Below are 23,920 nucleotides of genomic sequence, written 5' to 3'. Positions count from 1 at the left end.
CATCAAGAAACTGGACAGGGCACATCTTGGGCTTTGACCTTAGGACTAAACTTACAGAAAACAAATCTCAGCAGAAGTGGAATCTTGCCAGGAACTACAAGGCAATACCAGTTGTCTCCAGCCCTCCAAATTTCACACCTGAGGCAACAGGACTCCTGCTGAACCCAGGAGGTTCTGGGTTCAAAACAATGTTTGCACCACGCATCCAACTCTTGTGAGTCAAGTGCTTTTAATCTCTCCCTTCATGACTAGAGACCAGTTCTAACCATTTGCATTGCACAGATTCTCTGACATGGTTATGCAAACATGATAGAGCTAAACCTAAACACTTGGTATTTTCCTGAAAAGAAAAAGCAAACAAACCAGGAAAAGTTTGCTGAAAGTAAACAAATAAAATAGTCTGAATAAGCTCAAAACAAGACGTAAGTTGTAGTTAACTCTAGGCTCCTTCTCTAAATGCTTGTGTGTCACATCTGAGACAGACAGAAAGCAATCCCCGTCATTTAAATCACATGGTTTACGGGGCTGGGGCTCCAGGAACATCATGACATTCGTAACGAGGACTCGGCAAGGATCGCCCGTTTCTCTCTGGAGCCAACGAGCACCTCGCTGTCACATCCTCGTTCGCACACTGCAGCCGGAGCACCACGCCAGCAACTTCTGCAGCCGTCCTGAACTCCCGCAGCCGCCACCTTCACCGCTCCAGCGAACAGCTCCGACCGGCTGCCGCCTCCCGCATGTCCCGGCCGGGCACCGGCCGCCAGGCAGCGGTCCGCAGGTGCGAGGAGTGCGGGGCACGGCGCTGCCCTGCGGGGGCACGGCGCTCGCCGGGGCTCCCTGCGGTGTCCGTGGTGCCGCGCTCGGCCCCGCCGCAGCCCGCACCCGCCGGGAGCGCAGGGCCCCGCGGGGCCCGGCCGCGAGGGAGGGCGGGCGGAGGCGGCGGGGCGGGCGGGGGAGGAGTGAGGCGGAGGGCAGGGCCGGGAGGCGCCGCAGCGCCGGGGACGCGCCGTCACTGCCCCGACACGGCCGGAGCGGAGGGTCCCGCTGCCTTCGCCGCCGCCATGGCCGGGCGCCCCCCGCCCGCCGCCCCCAGGTAGGGCCCGCGCCCCTCCCCGCGCGCCGCCGCCTGCGCGCTCCCGGCCGCGCCGCTCGGGGCCGCGCCGCGCGAGGGCGGCCGCGGAGCCGCCGGTGCCGCCGGGTGAGTATCGGCGCTGGGCGCCGCACGCTGCCGGGCACCCCGACCGCGCTCTCCACGCCGCGGCAGCCCGCGGGACGGACGGGGGTCCCCGGCCTGAGGAGCCGCGCTTGGGTTCCGCGGTGGCCGCGGCGGAGCGGAGCCGCTGCCGGGCGCGGAGGGGCTCCGGGAATTCGCGTGCGGCCGCGGAAGGGCGGGCTCCGCGCCGCACCTGCCGGGAGGTGCTCGGTCACCCGCCGCGGCTTTGCCCCTACGCCTAAGGCAGGAACTAGAGGGCTTTTATTACAATAGAAAGAAAATATAGCCATTGTCGTCTAAATTCGCTCTAACAGCTGGTTCTCATGCCGTAGCATCTCGAGAGAGTCGGTAAGTTAATTAGTGCTTAATGATACCTTTAGGATGTTGTGCTTAAATCACTTCGACGCGTGTCCGCTACCTAGTTAATCAGATTGCTTAACGATGAAAAAAAAAGCTAGAAATCACTGTAGTTCTGTTACCCTGGCTCCACCAAACGCGCATTTACAGCGGTCATGAAGAACCGATTAGCGCAAAACTTCCTGCAAGACGGAAATTGATGTACGGATAGCAGGAGCCTGCCGGAGATGCAAGATGTGGTTAAGTATAATTTTCAACAATCACAAGTAAATTGCATTTTGATAGTAGCCGGCAGACAGAAGTAGTATAGAAATTGTACCATTTAAAACTATCATAGATAAAAAGCATATGTTGCCAGTTATTACAATTCGTTTTGGTTTAGTTGCTCCCAGTGCAATGTCTAAATGAGTCGTAAAAAACCGATAGAAATAAAGTTTGGAGAATGCACAACCTAAAAAGGAAGATGGTGAAACGATGTGTAACTACCTAAACACACAAGAGGAACTACTTGGGGGAGGGAGGGACAACGACACCTCAGTGGGTGATAATTACTTGGAGGAGAAATTGCTTCTATTTACTTGAAAGAAACAAAAAGCTTTAAAGCAATCCCTTAGAGAGACTGATGGAATAGTGTTTCATATCAATAACGTTTACTGACCAATCCTTAATAATGCTTTTGCACTTCCATCTGAATTGCCTGATCTAGAAATAGTCCTTGCCAATTTTTCCCTTGACATATCATGGTGAAGAGAAAATTATTTAGCTTTTTAATTTTTGTTATTGATCGTGGCAAGCAATTTTAATATATTTTTACACTATGAATAGCAAAGAGATTATAGTAACTTTAGTATTTTATGGGAAGTCAGTATCTGAAAGAGAGAGGGATGCAGACTTTAAGGCAAGAGAGGCTTTTAGGTTATCTGACATGACATCTAGTATTTCACACTCTACAAAAATTGGGTAGAATGCAATCTTGACCCCAAGATAAACAGATATTCCAGCAAGACAGTTTTGAAGGTATCAAGAATTGGACAAGCTGCTGCTTTCCTTGCCTATGGTCTTGTTCTCATTGTTACAAATTTACCTCCTCACAGGCCTGCAGTCATTTTCCAACTCCACAATTGTTGCTAAGCTTTTCATCACTGTGTTTAGAAACTGAGGAAACCAGTCCCAGTCCATTCCAGAGCTCTGCCATCTGGTCATCTCTTCACCTCTCCTGTAGGCCTATTAACCCAGATAGAATTGCCTATTTCTGTAGCAAGGCCAAGGCTAATCTTATTCATGTGAGCAAGGTACCTCTTTCATCTTCCTGAAGAGTGATTCTCTTCCCAGAGCTTAAGCAGGTCAGACGTCCCTACACCAACAACTACCGTTCTCTTTTATCTCCTGAGGCTCACTGTTGACAGCTGCTTGTTAATTGTTAATCAAGGTAACCCTTTGCTTGCTGAAGCTTTAATTGCAAGCTTTCTGTCTAGGAGTAAGGATCCCAGGACTCCAGGAAGGGTGACCAGAACAGCAAGTAGTTTATTCAGGTCATTCCTGCCTTCATCAGGAAACCCTGAGGGGAAAAAAAAAAAAAAAGCACATCTGGGAAGCCATGGGACAGATAACTTGTCTTCATACACCTGCAGCTCATTATGCCCACCATACAATACTTAGGCAACTTTTAACTGAGATGTAGTTACAACAGCTGTTGCAAAATACAAACTTTGAATGTCAGCATTTAGGAGTTAGCTTTACTGACCTCACCAAAGAAAGTTTCCACTGTCAAACTGTTAGAAATGAAGGGTATTTTTCATTTTCCTTACAGAATCCCTTCAGGCATTAACCTCTTTCTGTGCCTGTTTACACCTTATCTCAGTCACCTACACATCCCTTCCTCAGTCCAGGCCACAGCTCTGCCCACTTGCTGACTGTCACACATCACCATCACTCCCAGAGTTCAGCAAAAACTCAGCTGCACATCAATTCCTGCTCAGTACCTTCCCTTCCTTTGGCTTCCATAGCTGGAGGCAAAACCATAAGCCCTGGGCTGGCAGAGTCACTGCAGAGCAGTGCAGGCAAGTGGCCTTAAGGCTTCTGATAATTAAGCATTTCAAGCAGCAGCTTCTTGCAGTGAACACTTAGCCTGGGGGTCAGATGAGCAGCTGCAGAGAACTGCACAGAAAGGGTAGCTGCCATTATCCCTTCAAACAGGATTTTTGATGCATGTTGCACTTGGGGAGCTGGAAATGTAATCTATAAGGATTTATTTTTGGGGGTTTTTGTTTGTTTGTTGTGGCTGGTTTTGGTTTGTTGGGGTTTTTTATGGTGGAGGAAAAACATCCCCCCATTAAAAAAATATGCCAGCTTGCAATTTGCCTCATCAGGTGAGAGACAGGAAGAAAAATGCATGAACTTTTTACATATGAGGCAGGAACTTCCTTGTTTCTGGCCCCTGTGTTAGTGACTATCTGGGATGCTGCTGCTTAAGGACATACAGCCACCCCCTTCAATAAAACTGCAGTTTTTCTGCTCAAGCTTATGAAACCAAACCTATAAACATATGCAGTTTTATGTATCTGAAAGAAATATTGGCTGCAAATAAAAGTCTTTCAACACATCTTTTGGACTGGAACCTGCTTTCAACACACCTTTTGTGTAAATATTAGAAAGAAATGGAGGAATTAAAAGTGTTCTTCAATTCAGAATTGGAAACAGCAGTGGAGCTTAGAAGCAACATTAGACTGAATAGTAATTTGGAAAAATTAAAATGCCTGTACATTGAACAGAGATGAGAAGTAGCAGGTTTTAAGTTTTAAAAAGTGAAAAGACAAGCCCAAGAATAGACAAGTTCTTTCTATTTCTGAGAACTTGCCTTGCATGTAATAAAAACGTGTTGAATCACCAGCACAAAATGATCTTTGCTACATCTCAGAGATACCTGGTGTGGCACATAGTGCCCAAAGAATGGCTAGGAAAAGCCTTTCTGATTTTACAGGATCCTGCTGGAAACCAAGCACTGTTTACATTTGATGAACATGCTAGGGCTGACCACAGATGAAAGGAGGTAAGTTAAGATATTTAAAGCTGAGAAGAGATCCAAAAGCCGTGGCTGTGTCAGAGCTTCCTTACAGGCAGCAGGCATGTGGCACACATGGAGTGCCTCTGGAATTTACAGTCTAACACTGTCACAGGCAGAGCTGACAGCTGCTCCTGTGCTCCAGCAAAGCAGCCTGCATCTTGTATAGCAGAGAAAACACATTTGGTGGCTTTGAACTAAGGTGCTTTTAGGAATGACTGAAATAAAACTTTGATCCTTTAAGGAGACAAGATTGCAGGCAAAGACTCCACAACAGCCATGGGAATAAGCTACAGATAACAATTCATTGGAATAAATCACTAAAGAAAAAGAAAATGCCAACAAAAATAAACACATAAACAAAAGCAACAAATAAACAGAAATAAATACTAAACATTTATTCTGAAAAATTACCAGTGATGAGTGAAATGGTACAAGTGAAAAAGAGCAATGGGTAGTGTTTGGTGGGACTGACCACATAGACCACAACTTACAGGTCTGTTCTCCATATTTTTCCACCTCTGTGAGTAAAGGAAAACCGAATGTATTACAAATCTTATTTAAATTAGAGAGAGCAAATAAATCCCCTGAACGAGTGAATAATGTCAGAACTCCCATTATCAGGAAACTACATGCATTAGAGCAGCAGCTGGCGTCACATATGAGGATGAAATTTATTTTTCTGCACTCATGCAGAACCAGTACTGCAGCCCAACCAGAAGAATCAGTTTAATATTTGCTGGGTATGCTTTTTATTTGCAAATTAGCAGATGAATGTACCAGATATTATGAGTGTAGCAGCCAGAAACATTATCTGATAAGCTTCAATACTCACTAACTTCTTCCAATGTTAGTTTCAATCCCACTGGTGGGAATTCCTGAAATTACAGGCTGTGCCCTGTTTTCATGGGCAATTACTTTAAGCAGTTCACTAACCTGGCTAACCTGTGTTGTTAAACATAGACAAAATTCTCAGAGATGCTTTCCTTCAGTGAGGTCAGTGGAGAATAAAAAATCAGCTAAAGCCAGAAGGAACCTAAATTGTCAAAGGTCATAAGTCTGTGCACGAGGGATCTGATCCATTGAGGAATGGGACTGTGGGTGAAGGGAGGAGGGAGATTCATGGAAGTAGTAAAGAAGTTAACTATAGAATTTCCATGCTTTGTTTCACTAACCCACTTGTACACTACAGTGACCAAACCACGCTGCTTATGTCCAGGCTTGGCATCTCCATTTCTTCCTTATTTAATCAATCCCATCTGGTTTGAATTCTCTAATCCTGCCTACCCTAGCCTCCCACATGAATTTCTCACTGTTTTCCTGAAAATATCCATTAATCTCCTCTTTCAGCTCCAGCTCTAATCCTGTGCATCCCTTCTCCCCTTTGTGGCTGCAGTAGTTGCAGCAGTGTCACTCACTCTGTTCACACTCTGCCTATGCACACCAACCCTTCTCCTCCTTCCTGCAAGCACTAATAGCCATGTAGTTTTGAGCATTAACTCAGAAGAAGGAAAACTAATTAAACTTCTACATCAAAACAATGGTTTTAATTACCAACTCACTGGATAAAATGCAGCAGCAGCTCCTCTTCTCCTGATGTGTTGAACAGGCTCTTGCCTGTGCTCTCTGGGGAGAAGCAGAAAGGGGAAGCCTGCCTGGCACTCAGGGGATGAGGGCTTTGAAAAACTTCATATCTCTCACTATCTCAGTGCCAGAAATTGGTAGCTGTTGTTTCCCAATTTTTTAACCACCTCTTTGCATATCGGTGGATTCGATAGTGCTTCAGACAGCATGTGCAGTACAGCTTCACTGAAAGAGAGAAAAAACCCATACTGCATATTTCTGGTTGTCTTTTAACCAGAACTACAAAGTTAGCATGTGCAGATTAATACTACAGTATCTGGGATTAATTTGCTGCCCAGAATGAATTTTAAAACTTCTTTTTTCAGTCTTGTCAACCTTTGGATTGTTGTCATTAATCTCTGGGGTTTCCCTCAGTAATTTTCTTCACTTCAAGACTTGCCTGGTTATTATTAAATATCTGGCTACTGCAAGTGCCCACGACACACAATGAGTAGTTATCAAAGTTAGGTTTCCTCTTGGTTGTGGCATCACAATTTCTTTTACATCTAATTATTCTTGACTGCTATGTAAGAAAGTATCATTTGTAAGTCTTAATTAAATTTATTTATCACTGAAAGAAAAAGTTATTTTCTAAAACTGCTAACACAGAACTTGATGCTGGAGTACATATTTCACTGCTAGTGAAATTCAGAACTGGTCAGCAAGCCCTGTATAACCCTAGGGAGTGACTTTTAAGACTGAAATTTACCCTTTATGCACTGTCCTGAGCTGGCTCCATGCACTTGCAGTAACTATCTTCCAAGTATTATGGGAGCTTTTTTATTTTCTGGAAAAGTTTTGATCTATTACATGAATTGCTGGGAAATTGAAATACATTGAACAAGTACATTGTTGTGGTGTAGTTAAAACTTTCTATACAGAAAGATGCACAGAATTTCATAGGACTTACTTGTATTTTCTTTTAGCAGTGAAAAATATCTGTGGCCCTCGTGTAGTCTCTGTGAGATTGCACAGTTATCAGAATTTCATGTACAGGCATTCCATCAGCCGTGGAGCTGCTCATTACATGCAGTGGCTCCTCAGAATATTAAAGGGAGAAAGAAACGACTCTTAGTTTTCAGAACCGTGTTTAAATCAGGTCCCAATCCTTTTCCCCCAAGATGCATTTATAACCATCTGTGCTATTTCAATTTGAAAAGAGAAGAAATCAAATCAGCAGGGTAATGTTTCAACAACATACTTATAGATTGTTCCTCTTCTATGTTGTCAGGGCAATGTCCTCCTTCTCAGTGAAAAATGTGTATTACCATTGTAGACATCTAATAAAAATGAACAGGTCATTTATTTTTAAAAGGAAAAGATTTGCGTGCTGTGGTGTTGAAATGAAAACCCGTTATCCTCACATAAACTCTGGAATAAGGCCTTCCCCTCAACTGGAATAAAACAAAATGCTTCTTGAACATTTAAAAATACAGAAGTAATAGCACAGCTCTTAGGGAGCTTAGTTATAGATCACATTGTATCTGCTAAGACCTTCAATCCTAAACATAATACATGTCACAAATTCAGTGAAATCCAATGGTCACTTTATCCACATTCCCAAAGGTAGCATATGTGACCTGTATCAGTGTTTGCATGATGTTATTTAAGGTTAGTATAGCTACCAAACACAGAGTTTTGGTACTTTTACAAATATACCCATACTTCTGAGATCTTGGAAATCTGTGCATTATGGAACAGTGTATATGACTATAAGAGAGAGGTGGCTCTTGGTACTAGCAATAGTAGCAGATGTTTATTTCATACAAGAAAAATTATTTCATAGTTAAGTACGTATTTGTTGAGTGCAACAGGTGATTTTCTGATTCAGAAGGCAAGGCTTTTAAGGCATCATGTATAAGCAAAATAATTGACTACTGAAAAAATAGCAAGAGATCATAAACAAGTAATATAAATACAAATACTAGTCCAAGTCCAATAATGAAACAAACAAAGAGGCTGTAGGACTGGATTTACTTTGCATGAATTGCTTTTGCATACACAGAACCAGACCTCCGTGTTACCTGTGTCTTTCTGTAGCTGCAATTGTTACAGTGACTCCCACTAATGAAACAACAGGAAGGAATTTGGTGAAACCTGGATTTAAGTGCATACTTCTTTTTTTGTTCATCTGAATTGAAAGAGCTTAATGTTGATCAGAGTAAAATTCAAACACACCCAAAGGCATGAAACAAGTGGCAACCTCTGATCTGAATGAAGTTAATAGGAAGAGCTGGTTTATATTTTTTTTTCATTAGTTGTGAGTGTAAGAATACTCATTTGGCAGGTACTCACAGAATCACCCTGCAGGCAGTGATAAAGTTGTCTGAGAGCTGAACCTGAGCTCAGGCTGTGGGGCAGATGGTCCTGCTGCACCTTGTGCATCCCAGTGGGAGCAAGTTAACCACGTCAAACCCAGGGATCACAACATTTCATAATTAGTCTGAAGTTCATTGCAAAGCAGTGGCAGTTTATCTACATCATGCTACCAAGGAATTAATTAAATTAACAAGACATTGACCTGATTCACTGTTAGACTCCCAGAGATAATGTCCCATCATCATTACAGAGTATGAAAGGCTGTAGATTTTAGAGTAGAAATAAGCACTCATATTGCCAAAAAAGCTCAAGTTTCTTGGACTGAAATCTCATGCTTTTTTTAAGCTGGTATAAGTGAGGAAAAAATTGTGAATGTTGCCTTCACTTACCACACAAACCTGTTAATCACATTACAGTCCATGGAAAAAAAAATTCACAAATTGAAGCAAGTTAAACCAAATATAATGTTTGCAGTATCTTGACAGAATGGCACAAAACCATGTTTTATCATATTAAAAGCCAAGGTGATTAGAGGCAGCTTCATTTTGTTCACATCTCTTACAATGTTATCATGCTTTTTTAAAAAAACATACTTTTAAGCTAATGAGTTTTGAGATTTTTTTTCTCTCTAATCACAGACTGTACTCATTGACATATTCACACAGCATCAAAATTGGTAAGATTTTTGTTTCTTTGGGATATTAGTAGCAAATCAGAATTGTTCACGAATATTTCAGGCATGTAAAATATGTTAAAATAAGATCTGTTGTGAATAAACCATGACAAAATGTATTCTTTGGCATTAAAATAAGCAGAATGTACCCTGACATTTTAACTAGTATACAAATGTAACTGCAGGTGGTCAAAGAAACAATACTGGATTAAAGAGAATAGGAAATTTCTGTGAATATTTCAGATGAAAACACTTATTTTTAGACTATTGTTTTACTTTTCTAGTATCATTAGTCAAGGTAAAAACATATTGCTTTCTGAACTCTATTATAATCCTAGACAATATTTTGGAAGGTTTAGCAGGAATCTAAACCAACTTGGCTTTCTTGCAAATTGAAAGGGCTGGGAAAAACAATGAAGTTGAAGAAATATATGCATTCACTAGAAAGAATACATTTGCTGGATAGGTACTTTTGAAAGTACTTAGATATTGTTAAGGTAAAATATTTCCCATAAGCAAATTGAGTTTAGTAGGGACCAATATCCCAACTATAAGGTGTCATTTTGACCAGTTTTATTTTTAATGCATAGATATGTTGGTATAGGTGCCTGACCAAAGGAACTAATTACAATAGGCTACAAATTGCCTTCATTTTACAGCTGTAGAAATGATGTTACAATTGGGCAGTGTGGTTACTGAGAACAGAGGAAGAAGAGCAGACTCTCCTTAGAAGAGTATCAACCAGATCTCCTAGCCTTGCTCACAGCAGCAAAATCTTGGTTCTCTTGTTGAGTAGAAGGGATGAATTCAAGCATATGGGTTCAAAACACCTGCTAAAATCTGTTCTGCCAAAGAGGAGTTCAAAATGTCTTTGGTGGCTCCCAAAATACCTGCAGGCCACCATTGTGTTGAGGGTGAGGCCAATCTGCCTGTTTGACTTGAAGCACTCCCTCCTGCACAACTGAGAGCATCCACACAGGCTGACCCGGTTATTTATTTGCTGGTGGGAAGGGTCACTCTGCAGTGTCACTCTATGTGTGACACTGGTTCACCTAGTGCATGCCTGACAGATTCCTGATTATAGGAATTCCTGATCACCTCATCATATTTTTCTCCCTCTGCTCTGATTGACTTAGATCACAGAAATTCTTCTCTCCTCCACCTCCCGCCCAAAAAACAGGGGGAAGAAAAGGTAAAGAAAAAAGAAGTTGTCATGTTTTACTGATAAGTTCTGCAGCTTACTGGTGGCTGAGGAGTCTTCAGGCATTTGGAATAAATGTTTTGTTATCATTTCCTGTGGTATTCAGAGATATTAACTTCTGTGGTATGGACAGGTGCATCTTCACTACACTGAAGTCAATTCTCATGCTTTGTAGTAAAGAACACTGTACATCATGATACTATAACCACTTGGCTTGTCATATGCCTACTTTTTTGTTTCCAAGGCCCCAGGTTGTTCCATAATTCAAATTCTGTTACGAAAAATCTGGTTTTCCAGTGTCAGTAGTCCATTCTCACTACCAGTTTTGCCCTTTATGTTTTTAAAAGTAGCTGAAAGTGATGCTGCAACAGGGTGAAATTCCCAAGCTCCTATCTTAAATATCTGTATTAAGGTACAGACAGGACTCCTTCCTTAATCTCATAATTCCAAAGCCACATTTATTATTTCTGTGGAGAGGTGGTACAAAGAATTTCAGAAAGTCTGCTAATTATTAGGAAAATGCCATTCAAAAGATGAAAGTGATGTTCACCTTCTGATCATGCACATAATCCTGACTACCTACCACATTTCAATTATGCTTGTACAGTCTATTTGATTTGTAATCAATCTAAAAAGGAAAACACACGAACAGCTAGCAAGGTTTGATTAGCTACACACATTTTCTATTCAAATAAAATCGTGACATGTGCATTTACTTCTAAGTTATGAACATCTTCGTCACATTACTCTTCCCTTCAGAAATATTTAATATCTGTCTTGAATATAATCACTGAAAAGCTTTCATAAATTAAATATGAGGTCTTTAGAGGATGGCCTTTAAAAAAATTGTCGGATAGTGAAATACTTGTTTGCATATGCTGTGCTTTGAGGCTTGTTTTGTCAGTATTTTACTGTTGTTGCTCTGATTCCCCAAATGAGAATCACACACTTGTTCATGACAAAAGCTGGTTGAGAAGCTTGTCTGTGATGTTTGGCTATGTAATATAAATAGGATGCCAAAAATACTTAAAGAATGAGTTAAGGTGAGATTTACATCCTCCACATAAAAACACTGGTGTCTTCCTGTGTGGTGTTGCACTGCTTGTCCTGAGACTCCCAGCTGACAGTTTGTGCACAGCAAAAGGATGAGAGGAGCAGCCAGGGAACTCAAGTTGTTTGTTAGATACAAGGAGCAAATAAAACAGGCTGTGAAAAATTACCCAGTGGTTTATGGCATGACAGCCTAATTTTCAATGTCTTTGATTTCATCCTGAAAAGTGCTGTGAATTTCTATTTCTACATGAAATCTGTGGGAGCTGCTTGCACATTTGTTATGTATTTAAATTGGACCACATTTCACCACTTTCCAGCTGTGTCACAATGTTTTTTCCATTCTTTTTAAAGGAGGATCAGATAACATCATACATTTGAACTATTACATTGTGTTGCACTAACAACACATCCTATATTAAGAATAGGCATTGCCATCAAACATGCAGAAATAGTATAAATTTCTTAATAAATACACGGTCATGAACATTTTTTGCTAGAATGGAAAAATAGTTATTTCCTCTTTTGTTCTCCTTTCCACAGCACAAGGACCAGTAATGTTGTACAGTACACCTACACATGCTAGGTGAATAAGGGATTTTTTTGTGGGACATCTTTTTAAGAATTTTTCAGATTTTATATTGGTTTTTGCTGACTTAGTAGGCTTAAATAGTAGCAATTCTATTGCTTTGCTGTAGAGGAAATGAAACTGCCTTGTTCTGATGTTTCTGTGATACCTATGCCTGTATCTCTCTAAAATCATCTTCCCAATCAGCACTGCTCATTTATGTGTGTACAGACTAATTGCTCAAAGAATCCTTCCTTTAACAAGATTTCTTATCTTTCCTGCAGTCAAACCCTCAGCAGAGCCTTAGTTTCCCACTGGCTGGCACTCCAGACCTGAGTACAAACTCCTTGCTTTTGGGGCAGAAAAGCAGTCTGAGTTGTCTTTCAGTCCATCTCCATAAGGTAAAGTCCTTTAGCCTTCCCTGCATTTAAGGGTCTGTCCTCAATCTTCTCCAAGTCAGTCCTTCTTCTTCAGCAGACCTTGCTGGTCCCCAGCTGTTGATCCAGGTCATCTTTTTGTACCTTCTAAAACACCTTCCTCCTCAGGAACTCAGCAGCAGTTCCAGTAACCTGTGAATTGTTGTGGGCATTTCCCACTAGAAGAGATCTCACAGTTCCTCCTGTTCTTTCCTGTAGCTTCCTCTGACTAGGGTCCAAGGCTGGAAGTAAGGAAATAATAAGGAAAACTTCCAGAACTACTTTCTGGAAGTTTTCCTTATTAAGTAGCCATTCTACCAACAAAGGTCTGTCTAGAATTGGCTCAAAGGCATGTCAAATCCAGGGGTAGGTGGGGAAAAGGCAGGATGCCCATCAGTTTTATATTGGGCTGACACTGTCAGTAAATTACTGACCATCAAAAGCCACCAGCCCAATCATCTGTTGTTCAGCTCCTGAGTGCCAACTCTTTGATTTGATTGTCAGCTCTCTGAACTGAATATATCCTGCCATAGCTATTGAATGTGGAGGAGTTTGTCAGACTTGTAAATAAAGTTATTTTAGCCTTAGTAATTCAATCAGTAAACTCAGGAAAGGAGGAATATTTCTAAGTAGATCATAAAAAAATGTAGTTAGTTTTGTTTACATTTGTTCTTCAGTAAAACTGTTGTCAGTTCTTTGATAATATTTTAAAAACATGATTTGAAAGAAGGCTGATGATTGCTACTGCTTACGGAGACTTACAGATTTATTTACTGGTTTAATTTGGAGGTCATTCAGGGCTCTTTGGGCATTGTGAAGTGTACCCCAGCATGGATTATCCTTTCTCTGCATCTGTTTTTCATCAGCATGTAGCTAAAGACTTGGTCTTTTGGCAGCTGTATCACTGATAAAAATGAAATGTAAATCAAGAGTACCCAGTAGACACTATGAAATGAGAAATCAGAGTATAAAGCATTTAAACTTCTAGTCTTTTTAGTGTGCTCATCTGTAAAACTGAGTCCTGTACCTGTCAGAGTGCACAGTCAGTGAAGGGAAATATTCAGTATTTTTGTTTCCCATGAAGCCAATACCAGCCATGGGAGACTGAAAAAAGTGTATTAATACCTTAAAAGATGCAATCCTGATATTGACAGTGATTATATTCTGTTCTTGAGTTCCAAATCCATAACAAAATCAGAAAGACATTTGTTTGAGATATTTATAGAGCATCTGTTTGACTAACCATCTGTGCTCTGATTGAAGTATACACATTGTCCAGACTGAATAAAAACCATTTCTATAGATTGGAATAGTAACTTTGACACTGTTACATCTAAAGATTTTGCTCCTAGTGACTTTGCTGACCTGTTTACTTGCAAAGGTAAATTTTAAAACTGTAAAATTTGAAAGGTAGAATGAGGAAAATGTATGACTAGTCTGTCCACTTCAAAAGGCTTTGAAGTTAAGAGATGCTGATTGAACACTGCATGCCTTTCAAAACTGCTTCTTGCTTAGGGTCTGGATTAAGCTGGCTGCCTTCCTCAGTTGCTTAGTACCTTTCAGGTTTATTTGGAAGGGTAGAAGCAAGAAGATGCTAAGGTACTTTGCTCTGTTTTCACTTCTCTCATATTTTTAGTTCAAAATGAGATTAATCCCTTTTTTGTTGTTCATGATGTACACTACAGATATTAGCAGAACAACAGAAATGTGGCTCACTATAGCTTGGCATTAATTGCACTGAGAAACCTCCCTGTGTTCATTCAGTTTGCTTCCTTCAAGATTATTTTTTTCATGGTTCATTATGTTTTCTATGTTCAAAATTCCAAGATTAGGAGTCATAATGAAAAGTGAAAAAGCAGCAGGCTGTAATATGATTGATTCAAAAAATATATAAGTAATGGTCACTATTTATTGAGATTGCTTCTTAGGAATGATTATTGAACAGCAAGTTTTGGGAAGCTGTTTATGCTTGTTCAAGATGGTAGGAAATTGAAGTTTCTGATACTGTTTCACAAGATTAATTTTCTTTAGTGATAACCTGGGGAATTCTTTAAATTACCTCATCTTAGTTGATGTAGCACCATCTGCCACATCTGCAAAGGAGATAATTATTTTTAGGAGCAGCTGTGGGTTCTTTGATTAAGTCTTGAGTCATTGAGGTCAGTGTTTTTGAATTATTTAACATAGGAAAGATGAAGCAATTCGTTTGCATTTTGGACAGTAATACACCATGTGTTATTATTGCAGTCAATGATACAAACCTCATAGCCATTTACTACAGACCTCTAATTTCCAGGAAATTTGTTTATATTCTTTGTGAGTGCATATAGCTTGTAGGAAAAAAAAAGTTATCAGTTACAATTCATGAATCAGTAAGACAGCACCTGGTGGCAAATGAGTGTGGAGACTTCTCTGTTAATGTAAATACCAAAGTGAAAATTATGCACTTAACACCAAGTCTTAGGTCCAGGTTCCCAACTTCAGTTTCAAAAGCTGAATTATAGGTTAGGATCTTTCACATCAAAAGAAAACTCTCAAAATGAGCCATTCCTTAGCGGAGATTTATTGCTTTGCCTGTGGCTTTTTGGGGTACCTGCAAGTCAGATGAGCACATCTAACACAGATCAGCATTCTCCATCACATAATAAACAAGGGAGCCAAGAAAACTTGAGAACTGAGACCTAAAAACTCTAACAGCTTTCTTTATCTTGTAGTGAAAAGGCTCCAATCTGTGCCAGATGTCTTGAAAGTCCAGCACTTGGTGTAAGCTCTTAATATGAAGTAACCAGCATAGTTTGTGAATGCAGAGCTATCACTTGATGATGAGCTGGCTGCAGCTCTGCAAGAGTTTCATTCTGCTTCCTGCTATTGAGGAACTAATGAGAGCAGAAGCTTTTCAAAGCCAGAATATTTTTTCCCTGGAGAGTTAGTGAAAAATAGGTTTATATTACTGCCTTTGCTACAGAGCGAGGGTGGCAGAGCTGTATGGCCTGAGGAGGGTCTCTTGAGAAAACACCTGTTTAAAATGAAAGCTTAGAAAAGGTGCTGAGAGTTGAGATAATTGAAAAAGAGACATTGAAAAGCCAAATCCCTGTTCAGTGTTGGAAGAAAGACCTGTGCCCCTGCAAGTATCTATGCAGGACCTCATACACTGCACTTCCTGAGTTACAGAAGAGTCACTTTTGTGGTGCTGAATTCCCAGCCTGCAGCAGCACAGCTGGGTGCTCATTTTCCCATCAGTTGGCATGCATTGCTGCCAATCTCCTTTGTGTCACACCTAGTCATGTACCTGACTGACCAGCAAGAGCGGCCAGGGGGGTTTCCCTGTGCTTCTTCTAGAAATTGTGTAGCCATAAACTCAATAAGGAAAAGGCTGTGGAGTCTAAAACTGAATGTAGCTCTCCTATTTCGACACTTCTTTGTTAAAAATTTTCTGCATTTCAGTGACTGAACCCTGACTGGTTGAAGCTGTTTGCAAGCAGTGGGAGCCCAGAGCTCCTGTCCCTGGCACAATTCAGGAGTTGGACTGCAGTGCAGCCTGAGAACAGGGGTTCTGCTCAGCAGTTACAGAACAAGAGATGTGAACCTAAAAAAGAAGCTCTGAAAGTGTTAGAGATACTTGTAAATGCATCGTCCCTTGTCCTGTGAAACACAGTTGCTGATTCTTCCTGTGCTCCAAGTTATCAGCTGGATGTGAAACACAGCTCTGAGGACTGGGATAGGTGACAAGAGGATTTAGGTTGACCAAATCTTGGGAACACCAAAGGCAATTGGGTTTCCTGTCTGAACTTTAGTATGAGTGGGAGCCTAGTCTCTTTTAAAATATTTAATGGCATTTTACATTTATTTCAATCATAATGTGCTTTTGACAGGGTTTTCTACATTTTCAAAGGAAAAGTGGGCTTATTTTGAAAAGAACACAGATTTTACGGGATTAAGAAGCTTTTACAGATCATTTCACTTTCCACATGACTTGGAGGAGAGCTTTACTTTGTATGGGCCATGTCATGTGCTACCCCTTGCTGAAATACTGTCTAGAGATAGCACAGATTTGTTTATACTCCAGAATACAACTCTTCAACTACATTTTTCAGCTATGCTTTAATGCGATATTCTATTTGTACTGTTTAATTAAGTTCCAAAGAAGGCTTTCAGGTAGTTGTCAAATTGTTATCTTTGTTGATGTTAGACTCAACAACACTTCAGGCACTGAAGTTCAATTCCCTGCACACAGTGGAGCTGAGAGCCAATAGTCATCAGGAGCCCTCAGCTCCCTGTGGCAGGGCCCTCAGCCTTCCTCTCAGTGAAGAGCAGGAGAAAAGAGTACAACAGGCCTTGTAGTTCAGCCTGGAGGGCAGCCTTGAGCTGCAATTTTCTGTTAGATTGCAGAGGTGGTGCATTTTATAAAAAGAGGCAATGCACAGCTTCTGCTAGGAGTGGTGAGTTTTACCTCATCCAAAAGCTGCATCTCAATGTGGACTTATCATGGAGGATACTTAACTTATATAAGATTTGACCCTCTGAATATGAGGTTCATACTTTAGATGGAGATAGAAAGCCAGAATTCATGTGTTTAATTTCCCTCATTCTGTTAAAGAACTCAGTATAAGAACTATAAAATGCTATTTTGCTGTGTCAAATGCCAGAGAAATTACTGCTCAGAAATATTACTGTGTATCTGTATCATCTGAACAATGAAGCAGCGTTTTGTAAACAGGCAAAAGTCTTCTTTCTAAATACAAATGATGCTTCCAGATTATTAAGTGGTAACACACTTTCCAAGTGAAGTCAATTAACCCTCTGGTCTCTCTTGTGCATCTATATTCAGTCCTCCCATGTGATTCATGAAACTTCCCCCCAGCTAGCAATTAACAAGTCCTAAATTAGTATTATATTTTTTTATTCACTCTTCTAATTCCAGCACATCTAGATACTTTTTAAAATTATTATGGAATAGCACCACACACGTCAGCAGAATTCTCATTGACAAAGTTTCTTACCAGTGGGAATGCATATATTCATGGCTAGTCCTAAGCAGTATCAGGTGAAAGGTACATGAATCTGAGGGAAAGGTAGCTTTAGTCATGCTTGGCTCTGGATTTCAGGAAAAGTGAGTGGCCTCCTCTTAACCTACTGGTTTACACTCCAGTAAAGGTGACTGGGGAAAATGCACTTTAGGTTTGAGCATTGCAGGACAGTCTGTTATCCCATGGGAACCAATGAGGGATTATCACTCAAGCCATGGCAACCTGGTCACTCTTCATGGTCCATCACAACATGTTCCACATATTCTCACAGGTGACTTGCAATGATTAAAAGCACTCCAAAGAGCCAGTCTGGGAAGCAGAACATGATCATGTAGGATACTTTTGCCCTAGTATGTTCCTGTATAAATAGTCCTGTAGCACATGTGGCCTTTAACTGTGATCGTGTCATGACCAGAAGGAGAAGCTTCATTAATCTTGGACCAATGTGATTATTAAACAATGGAAAATATTTGAAGCCTGGCCTAAACTATTCCAAAAGAAAAGTATGAGGATTGATGCTTGCTGTGTATGCAAATAATTTGGCTGGGGGAACTTGGTTTTATGGTTTTGTACTTCACATCTGCACAGTTCCAAAGTAAACATGTTTATTGTGTACCACTGAATCACAAAACAGAATATGTGCATGACTTAGCTTAGCCCCAAACCTACAGTGTACTGAGCAGTCCTCTCTGGATTACAGAATTCTGCCTCTCCTGTTGTGTTTTTTACTTTGTAATCACTATCCCTTTTCTTCCATCCTGGCAGGTAAAAATGCAGCAAATATTTCTGTTGTTTACCAAGCGGAATTATTGCAGCAAGTATTTCATTTGCTGCTCCAAGCTGCCTGCTTCTGAAAACAAGCTAGTACCACTCTTTACAGTGGCATTCAAGACAGACAGGTCTGGTTGTAGGCAGTTTATGCTTTCCTCTAGTCTTCAAGAGACATCACTCTGCTATTTTGTATCCAAAGTGTGTAGCTCAGGATAGTCTTCCAAAAAGGGAAAATTAGCAATAAACAGACTAGTAAGTAACATCAGTACAGACAGCATCTAGTATTCTAAGTTACATCTCTTTACTGACCTGTGTCTTGGTATTACTTGAGTTATTTATGTGGCTGAGTCACTGGAAAGGTTTTTGGGGGCTTGTTTCTTTTTTGTTCTTCAGCAACTTTGAATCTCCACTGATGCATGAAGTCCCAGAGCGCCAAGGCAGCAGCACAGACAGTTCTGCAAGCAGTTTGGGAAGCTCTGTCACAGCATGTAAGAAGGTAACTTTTAAGTTTATGCTGTATTCAAAGTCCAGTATATATATAGCTTTGCTTTTTAGCTTTCAGCTTTAGTGAGGAATACAAAATTTAAGTGATACTGAGAAAAGGTTTGATACAGAGAAGTAACTTAGTGGTTCTCTTATGGTATCCTGCAAGTTTTGTCTGCCTGGTCTATACTTGTCTGGTCCCAAAATACCTTATACATATATGGGAGGTAAACTCCCATTGAAAATTTCTAATTTACCTCATTATCTGACATTTCATGATATGAAATAAAAGCCATGCATAGCATGAATACCTTCAGGACTGCTCTTCAATAAATGACAAGTTTCTGGGACCCAGATAGAGCTTTGCTTCTTCAGATCAATGCAATAGAGGGTCCTTCATGAAAAAACTTTGATTGGAATGGTTTTACAACAAGAGGTGGTATAGGCTGCTATTATTGTTTCCTAAAACCAGATTTATATGCTATTATTAATTTAAGTTAGAGCATGTGGGGGGGGGGGGGGGGAAGTGCACATGTATGTCATTAGGAGGGGTTGAATGTCATTTTATGCATGTAGCTAATTTCAGAACAACTGTTAATAAAAGGTGAAGACCTTTTATTCCTCCTTCCTAGGAGCTTGTTTTGGCAGCACAGTCTGAGGGAAGGGGGCACTACCAGAGACTATTGAGGACAGGCTTCCTTTCACCTCTCACTCTGCAATAAACCTCAGAGCTCTACTGTCTCCCACAGGCATAATTCAAGAGCTGAAAAGATAGCATTCATTTTAAACTTTCACAGTTCATTCAGGCTTCTCATAATTCTGTCTTTTAATAATGCTTTCATTTTGGGCTTGGAGTTTTTTGTTTGTTTTCTGTAAGAAGAGTGAAGGATAAAACATGTAGATGCTAAAGATTTTTCCTTATACTGAAAACCTTGCACAGAAAATTTGTTAGATATAATATCATTGATATAAAAAGAGAACTTGATAAGACAGATGTGTATGCTGGGACTAGGCTTTTCTTCCTCACCCCAACATGGCTAAAAGATAAAATGTCAATATTTCATTTGATAAAAGGGTTCATTTGCAAAATAACACTTAGTTTTTAAAAATACTGCTGACTGTAATTGGAATCCTCATATAGACAGAAAATCTACAGTGTGGGAAAACATTTTAAATTTTCATTTAATCTCAGAGTTGTTTACTTTATATAAGAGTGAAGGAGAGTGGCACAACACTAAGTGCCACCACTACCTTTACAAAAAGGGTTCCTGCTTGGTCACTTTCACAAATATCAGTCTCTTATAAAGGGTAGCCTGTATCACATGAGTTGTTCATTGTAAAACAAGTCAATTTTATGACTGTCAGCACACTAAAAGAAAAGTTATTAACTTCTGACAACGGTTCTGACAAACAGCAGGATGTTTTTGGCTTCTTTACACTATTGTCACAGAAAGTTTACCTTTTGTGTGTGTGTGTGGAAAAGGATGAAGAGTTCTCTTTCAGCCTGTGTGAAGTGATTTTGCAGTAATTGGTGGTGGAGTGAAACACTGTGGGCTCCTGCTGCAAGGGAACAGTTTAAACAGTTGACCTGCAGGTTTGAGTAGTTATATTTGGCATGAATGGCTCCTGTCAGGAACCATATGAGATGTAGCCTGTTACTACACAGACCAACCTAAATGAATGCAGGAGATGTGCCCCTTGATATCTCATTTTATTCTGTATATCCCACTTTCCTATCTTTTTTGATGAGTAGTAATTAAGCAAAGCAATTAAGATGTTCAGTCACGAAGACGCAGATGTTTCATTTGTGGAGCAGAGCCTTTTTAATGCTGTCTCGGTTTTAGATATTTACTGTATTTTAATGTCTTCTGATCTAAATCAGGGAGCAGGAAGCTGTTACACTAAACTCATATTTTCCTCTGGGAAAGAGTGACTTTTCTAATCCACACTCTGCTAGAGGCTGATTTAGTTCATTGATTCACAACACACTGAGTAATGCTGACGGCTGAGTCTCTAGATGAGAGTGGAAAACTTTTTTTTAGAACCATGAATTACTGCTGATTTCACATTTAGTGCATGATGCAGATTCATCCTGAATTATTTTCTGAGTGTGATGATCCTGCTCCAAACCAGATATACAGCAGTATAGTGTGTGCAGCTGTCACATGAGTGTGGTCAATGAATCAAATTCTGCTTTCAGTTTTCAGCTGATAGGAAAAATTCTAACAATGTGTCAGTGGGATTGGCCCTGCACTTGTCTTAATTAGATAAGAATGAAGATAAGTACAAGACAGGAGGATGAAATTTTGATACTGTTTGCCTTAAAGAGCACGACTGCAGACTGCCAGCTGAAGGACAAGAGGGTTCATTTTCTTGTCCTTTGGTACAGGTCACCTCAGTATATTTTGAAAAAAAATGCTTAAATGCAAGAATGGCAGTGGTAATATGCTGGTAGAGATACAAAGAGTACCCATTCTCACATTGCTTTTGATTAATTAACTAGCTCTGTTAATTTAGATCAACTCCTTCAAGCTTATACACTTTTGATCATTGCAGTCATATATTATTTTACTATAAGGATTTCGTATGTTCTTTTAAAAGCATGAATATCCAATCAAGTTTTCATGCATGTGCAAACTCCCACTTTGTCTAAACACATGAACCTATTTCACAGGGAGAAGTGCCTTACAATAGCAAGAGGCTGTAGGATATATTTCATTTATTCTTACCATATGTGTGCCTTTGATGACAACACTACTGTCTGTTACCAAAGAAATATGCCCAAAAGTTCACATGACTTCTAGAGATACATTTTTGCACAGCAGATGTGTGTAACCCTACCTGTTTTCAGCATTGCAGGGTAGCCCAAATTATCCTTCCTCCACAGAAGTACCAAGGGGAAAGCTCTGAGCCATATCATGTCTATCTGGTCCTAATGCAAGAATTTGTTTCATAAGATGGAGTTTAAACTGATCCAAGGTTTACCCTTCACTCCAGCCACCATGGCTCAAATGTCATCTCCCTCTCCTGACACCACTCAGACCTGTGTAAAACCAGACCATGGGCAAGGACACCTCTGGCACACGTTCCTGCATTCCCCCATCCACACAGCACTGTCTTTTTGGAGTGTTTCTGGAGCCTTTCCAAATTACTTTGAGCCAACCTCTGTTCCTTAGATCTGACCAGCTGACCTCTGCCAACTTCTCTACTTGAGGTTACTTAGAAATCACGTGCTGTCCAAAACTTCCATGTAGGAATTTGTACCCTTGACTTTGCAGTCTGTTATGAAAAGCTGCATACAAAAAATTAAATGCAATATAAAGCCTTGGAACTCATAAACCACCCTGGACTGACTCAAGCTTGGCAACCATGACCTGACCAGACCAAAACATTTGTCTTTACCAGTATTTGCTTCCTGATAAAAAGTCTCTGAAAGAAAATTAAAGGTACCAAGGGTCATTTAACATCCCACAGGAGACAAAGTAGGTGAAGTGTGGACTGCCCAGCTCATTTCATGGGTTTGTCATGTACAATATACATCTGCTATGATTGAGCTGGTCTGAAATGAGACAAAGTCCTTCTGAGACAAAGATGAGCAGCACCAAAGATATCTGCAGCTTGTTTTGGCATGATAAATTTCTGCCTATCACAGTTTCTCAGAAACTGAGTTTTGGGAAAGAAAGATCTAAAGTGATTAAGGTTGAAGAAAAATTCACTGTGACCTTTAAGGGAATTAAACAAGATTGCTTGTTGCAGCAAAAGCTGTTTGAGCTTTAAGTTTCCTATGTATGCAAAATAATGTTTTAACAGGTTATTAGAACTTCAGCCCTTGAGGATGAGAATGTCTAGAGACTAATTAAATCTGAAATCATATATATATATATATATATATATATATATATATATATATATATATGTTTATGTGTGGTTTTGTATGTTCTATTCTATGTTGTCTTCACAAAGCCTCAGAGAATGGTAATTTTTCAGAAAGAGGAAAACAATGCTTAATTCTACATTTTACCAACCAGTTCATAATGCTTCAAGATTTCCTCAAAAAAAAAAAAAAAAAAACCAACCAAAAACCCAAACCCACACAACAGTTGATTACACTAACAGGAAATTGTTTCTGTGGGATATGGAGAGTATTATTTTCCCTGTCTAGTCTTGGAGTTAGTTATGATGGCAGGAATCTTTTTGCACTGAGATGGGAGGTTATAAAATTTATTGAGTGCAGAGTGGTTGCACTGGTAAACAAGATTAGCTAGCAGCCCCCAAGAAGAAGCTTGTGAAGTATTCATGAGCCTTTGGCATTCTCAGAAGAAAGTCACTTCCCATGAGTATTTAGTGAACCTTGAATTTTTATTTTAAAGCTCATTGGAAGAAAACGCATAGCAGGGCTGGTGTACTGAGAAACAACCACAAAGGTGGGAAGTCTCCATGGAGGGCACCAAAAAAGGGGAATGAAGCAGGCCAAGCTCAGGCCTGTGGTGTTCCCCATTACCTCCTCATCGCTCTCCTGCTGACTTTTATTCAGAAATCAATAAAAGTATAATACAGGGAGTGAAATATTAACTGTGCAACTCACTTTCTACCAGAAAGATAAAAATTAGAGTGGGAGTTATTCTGTGGGTGGTAATAAGCTTACTTGTGGATGCCCCCAAGGATTAGAAAACTGTGTCAACTGGCCAGATGAGCTTTCCACAGTCATTCATCTTCCCTGAGAAATGAGAAGGACTCACAAGTTATTCCCATTTCCCTTCCTAAAGAAGGTATCTAGGCTTAGAGATCAAGTGTTCTTGAAGTAGGACAAATGTGTGTCAATACAAAACATGCAGTCAGGTAAAGGAAAGTACTGTAGATAGATTTTCTTTCCCTAGGTATAGCAACAAATTTCTATTTTTAAATATAATTACTTAAAGTCCAAAAATTAGCGTAGAGGCTATTTCCAGGTAGTCAAGAATTGCAAGAATTACAAATAAAATATACATCTATTTCACAAACACACCTCTTAACATTGCTGCCTAGTGAAGATGATAAGCCATAGGAAATGTTCTGTAAGTAGCACCAATAGTGCAGCAATATTCTTCCTGCTGTTCCCTAGCTGTTTTAAAGATACTTATGGTCCCTCTTTTTCATGGTAGAATATTAGTAGAGAGGC

General features: G+C 40.2%; 1 protein-coding gene across 10 annotated transcripts in view; it reads left to right on the top strand.

Annotated features, from left to right (window-relative positions):
• The first annotated feature begins 526 nt into the window (after positions 1-526).
• SPHKAP (SPHK1 interactor, AKAP domain containing) overlaps positions 527-23,920 on the top strand; it is a 64,479-nt gene continuing 41,085 nt past the window's right edge. For 2 of the 10 annotated variants that reach the window (XM_071437560.1, XM_071437569.1), the window contains exons 1-2: positions 527-778; positions 18,673-18,775. In XM_071437560.1, the coding sequence (XP_071293661.1) occupies positions 738-778; positions 18,673-18,775 (144 nt within the window). In that variant the 5' untranslated portion in view covers positions 527-737. The other 8 variants (XM_071437562.1, XM_071437563.1, XM_071437564.1 and 5 more) reach the window with 8 other exon arrangements.

The sequence above is a fragment of the Agelaius tricolor genome, unplaced genomic scaffold (assembly GCF_023055355.1).
Source record: "Agelaius tricolor isolate 1412-34295 unplaced genomic scaffold, bAgeTri1.0.p SCAF_12, whole genome shotgun sequence".
Classification (NCBI taxonomy): domain Eukaryota; kingdom Metazoa; phylum Chordata; class Aves; order Passeriformes; family Icteridae; genus Agelaius; species Agelaius tricolor.
This window is presented reverse-complemented; position numbering and strand designations above follow the sequence as displayed.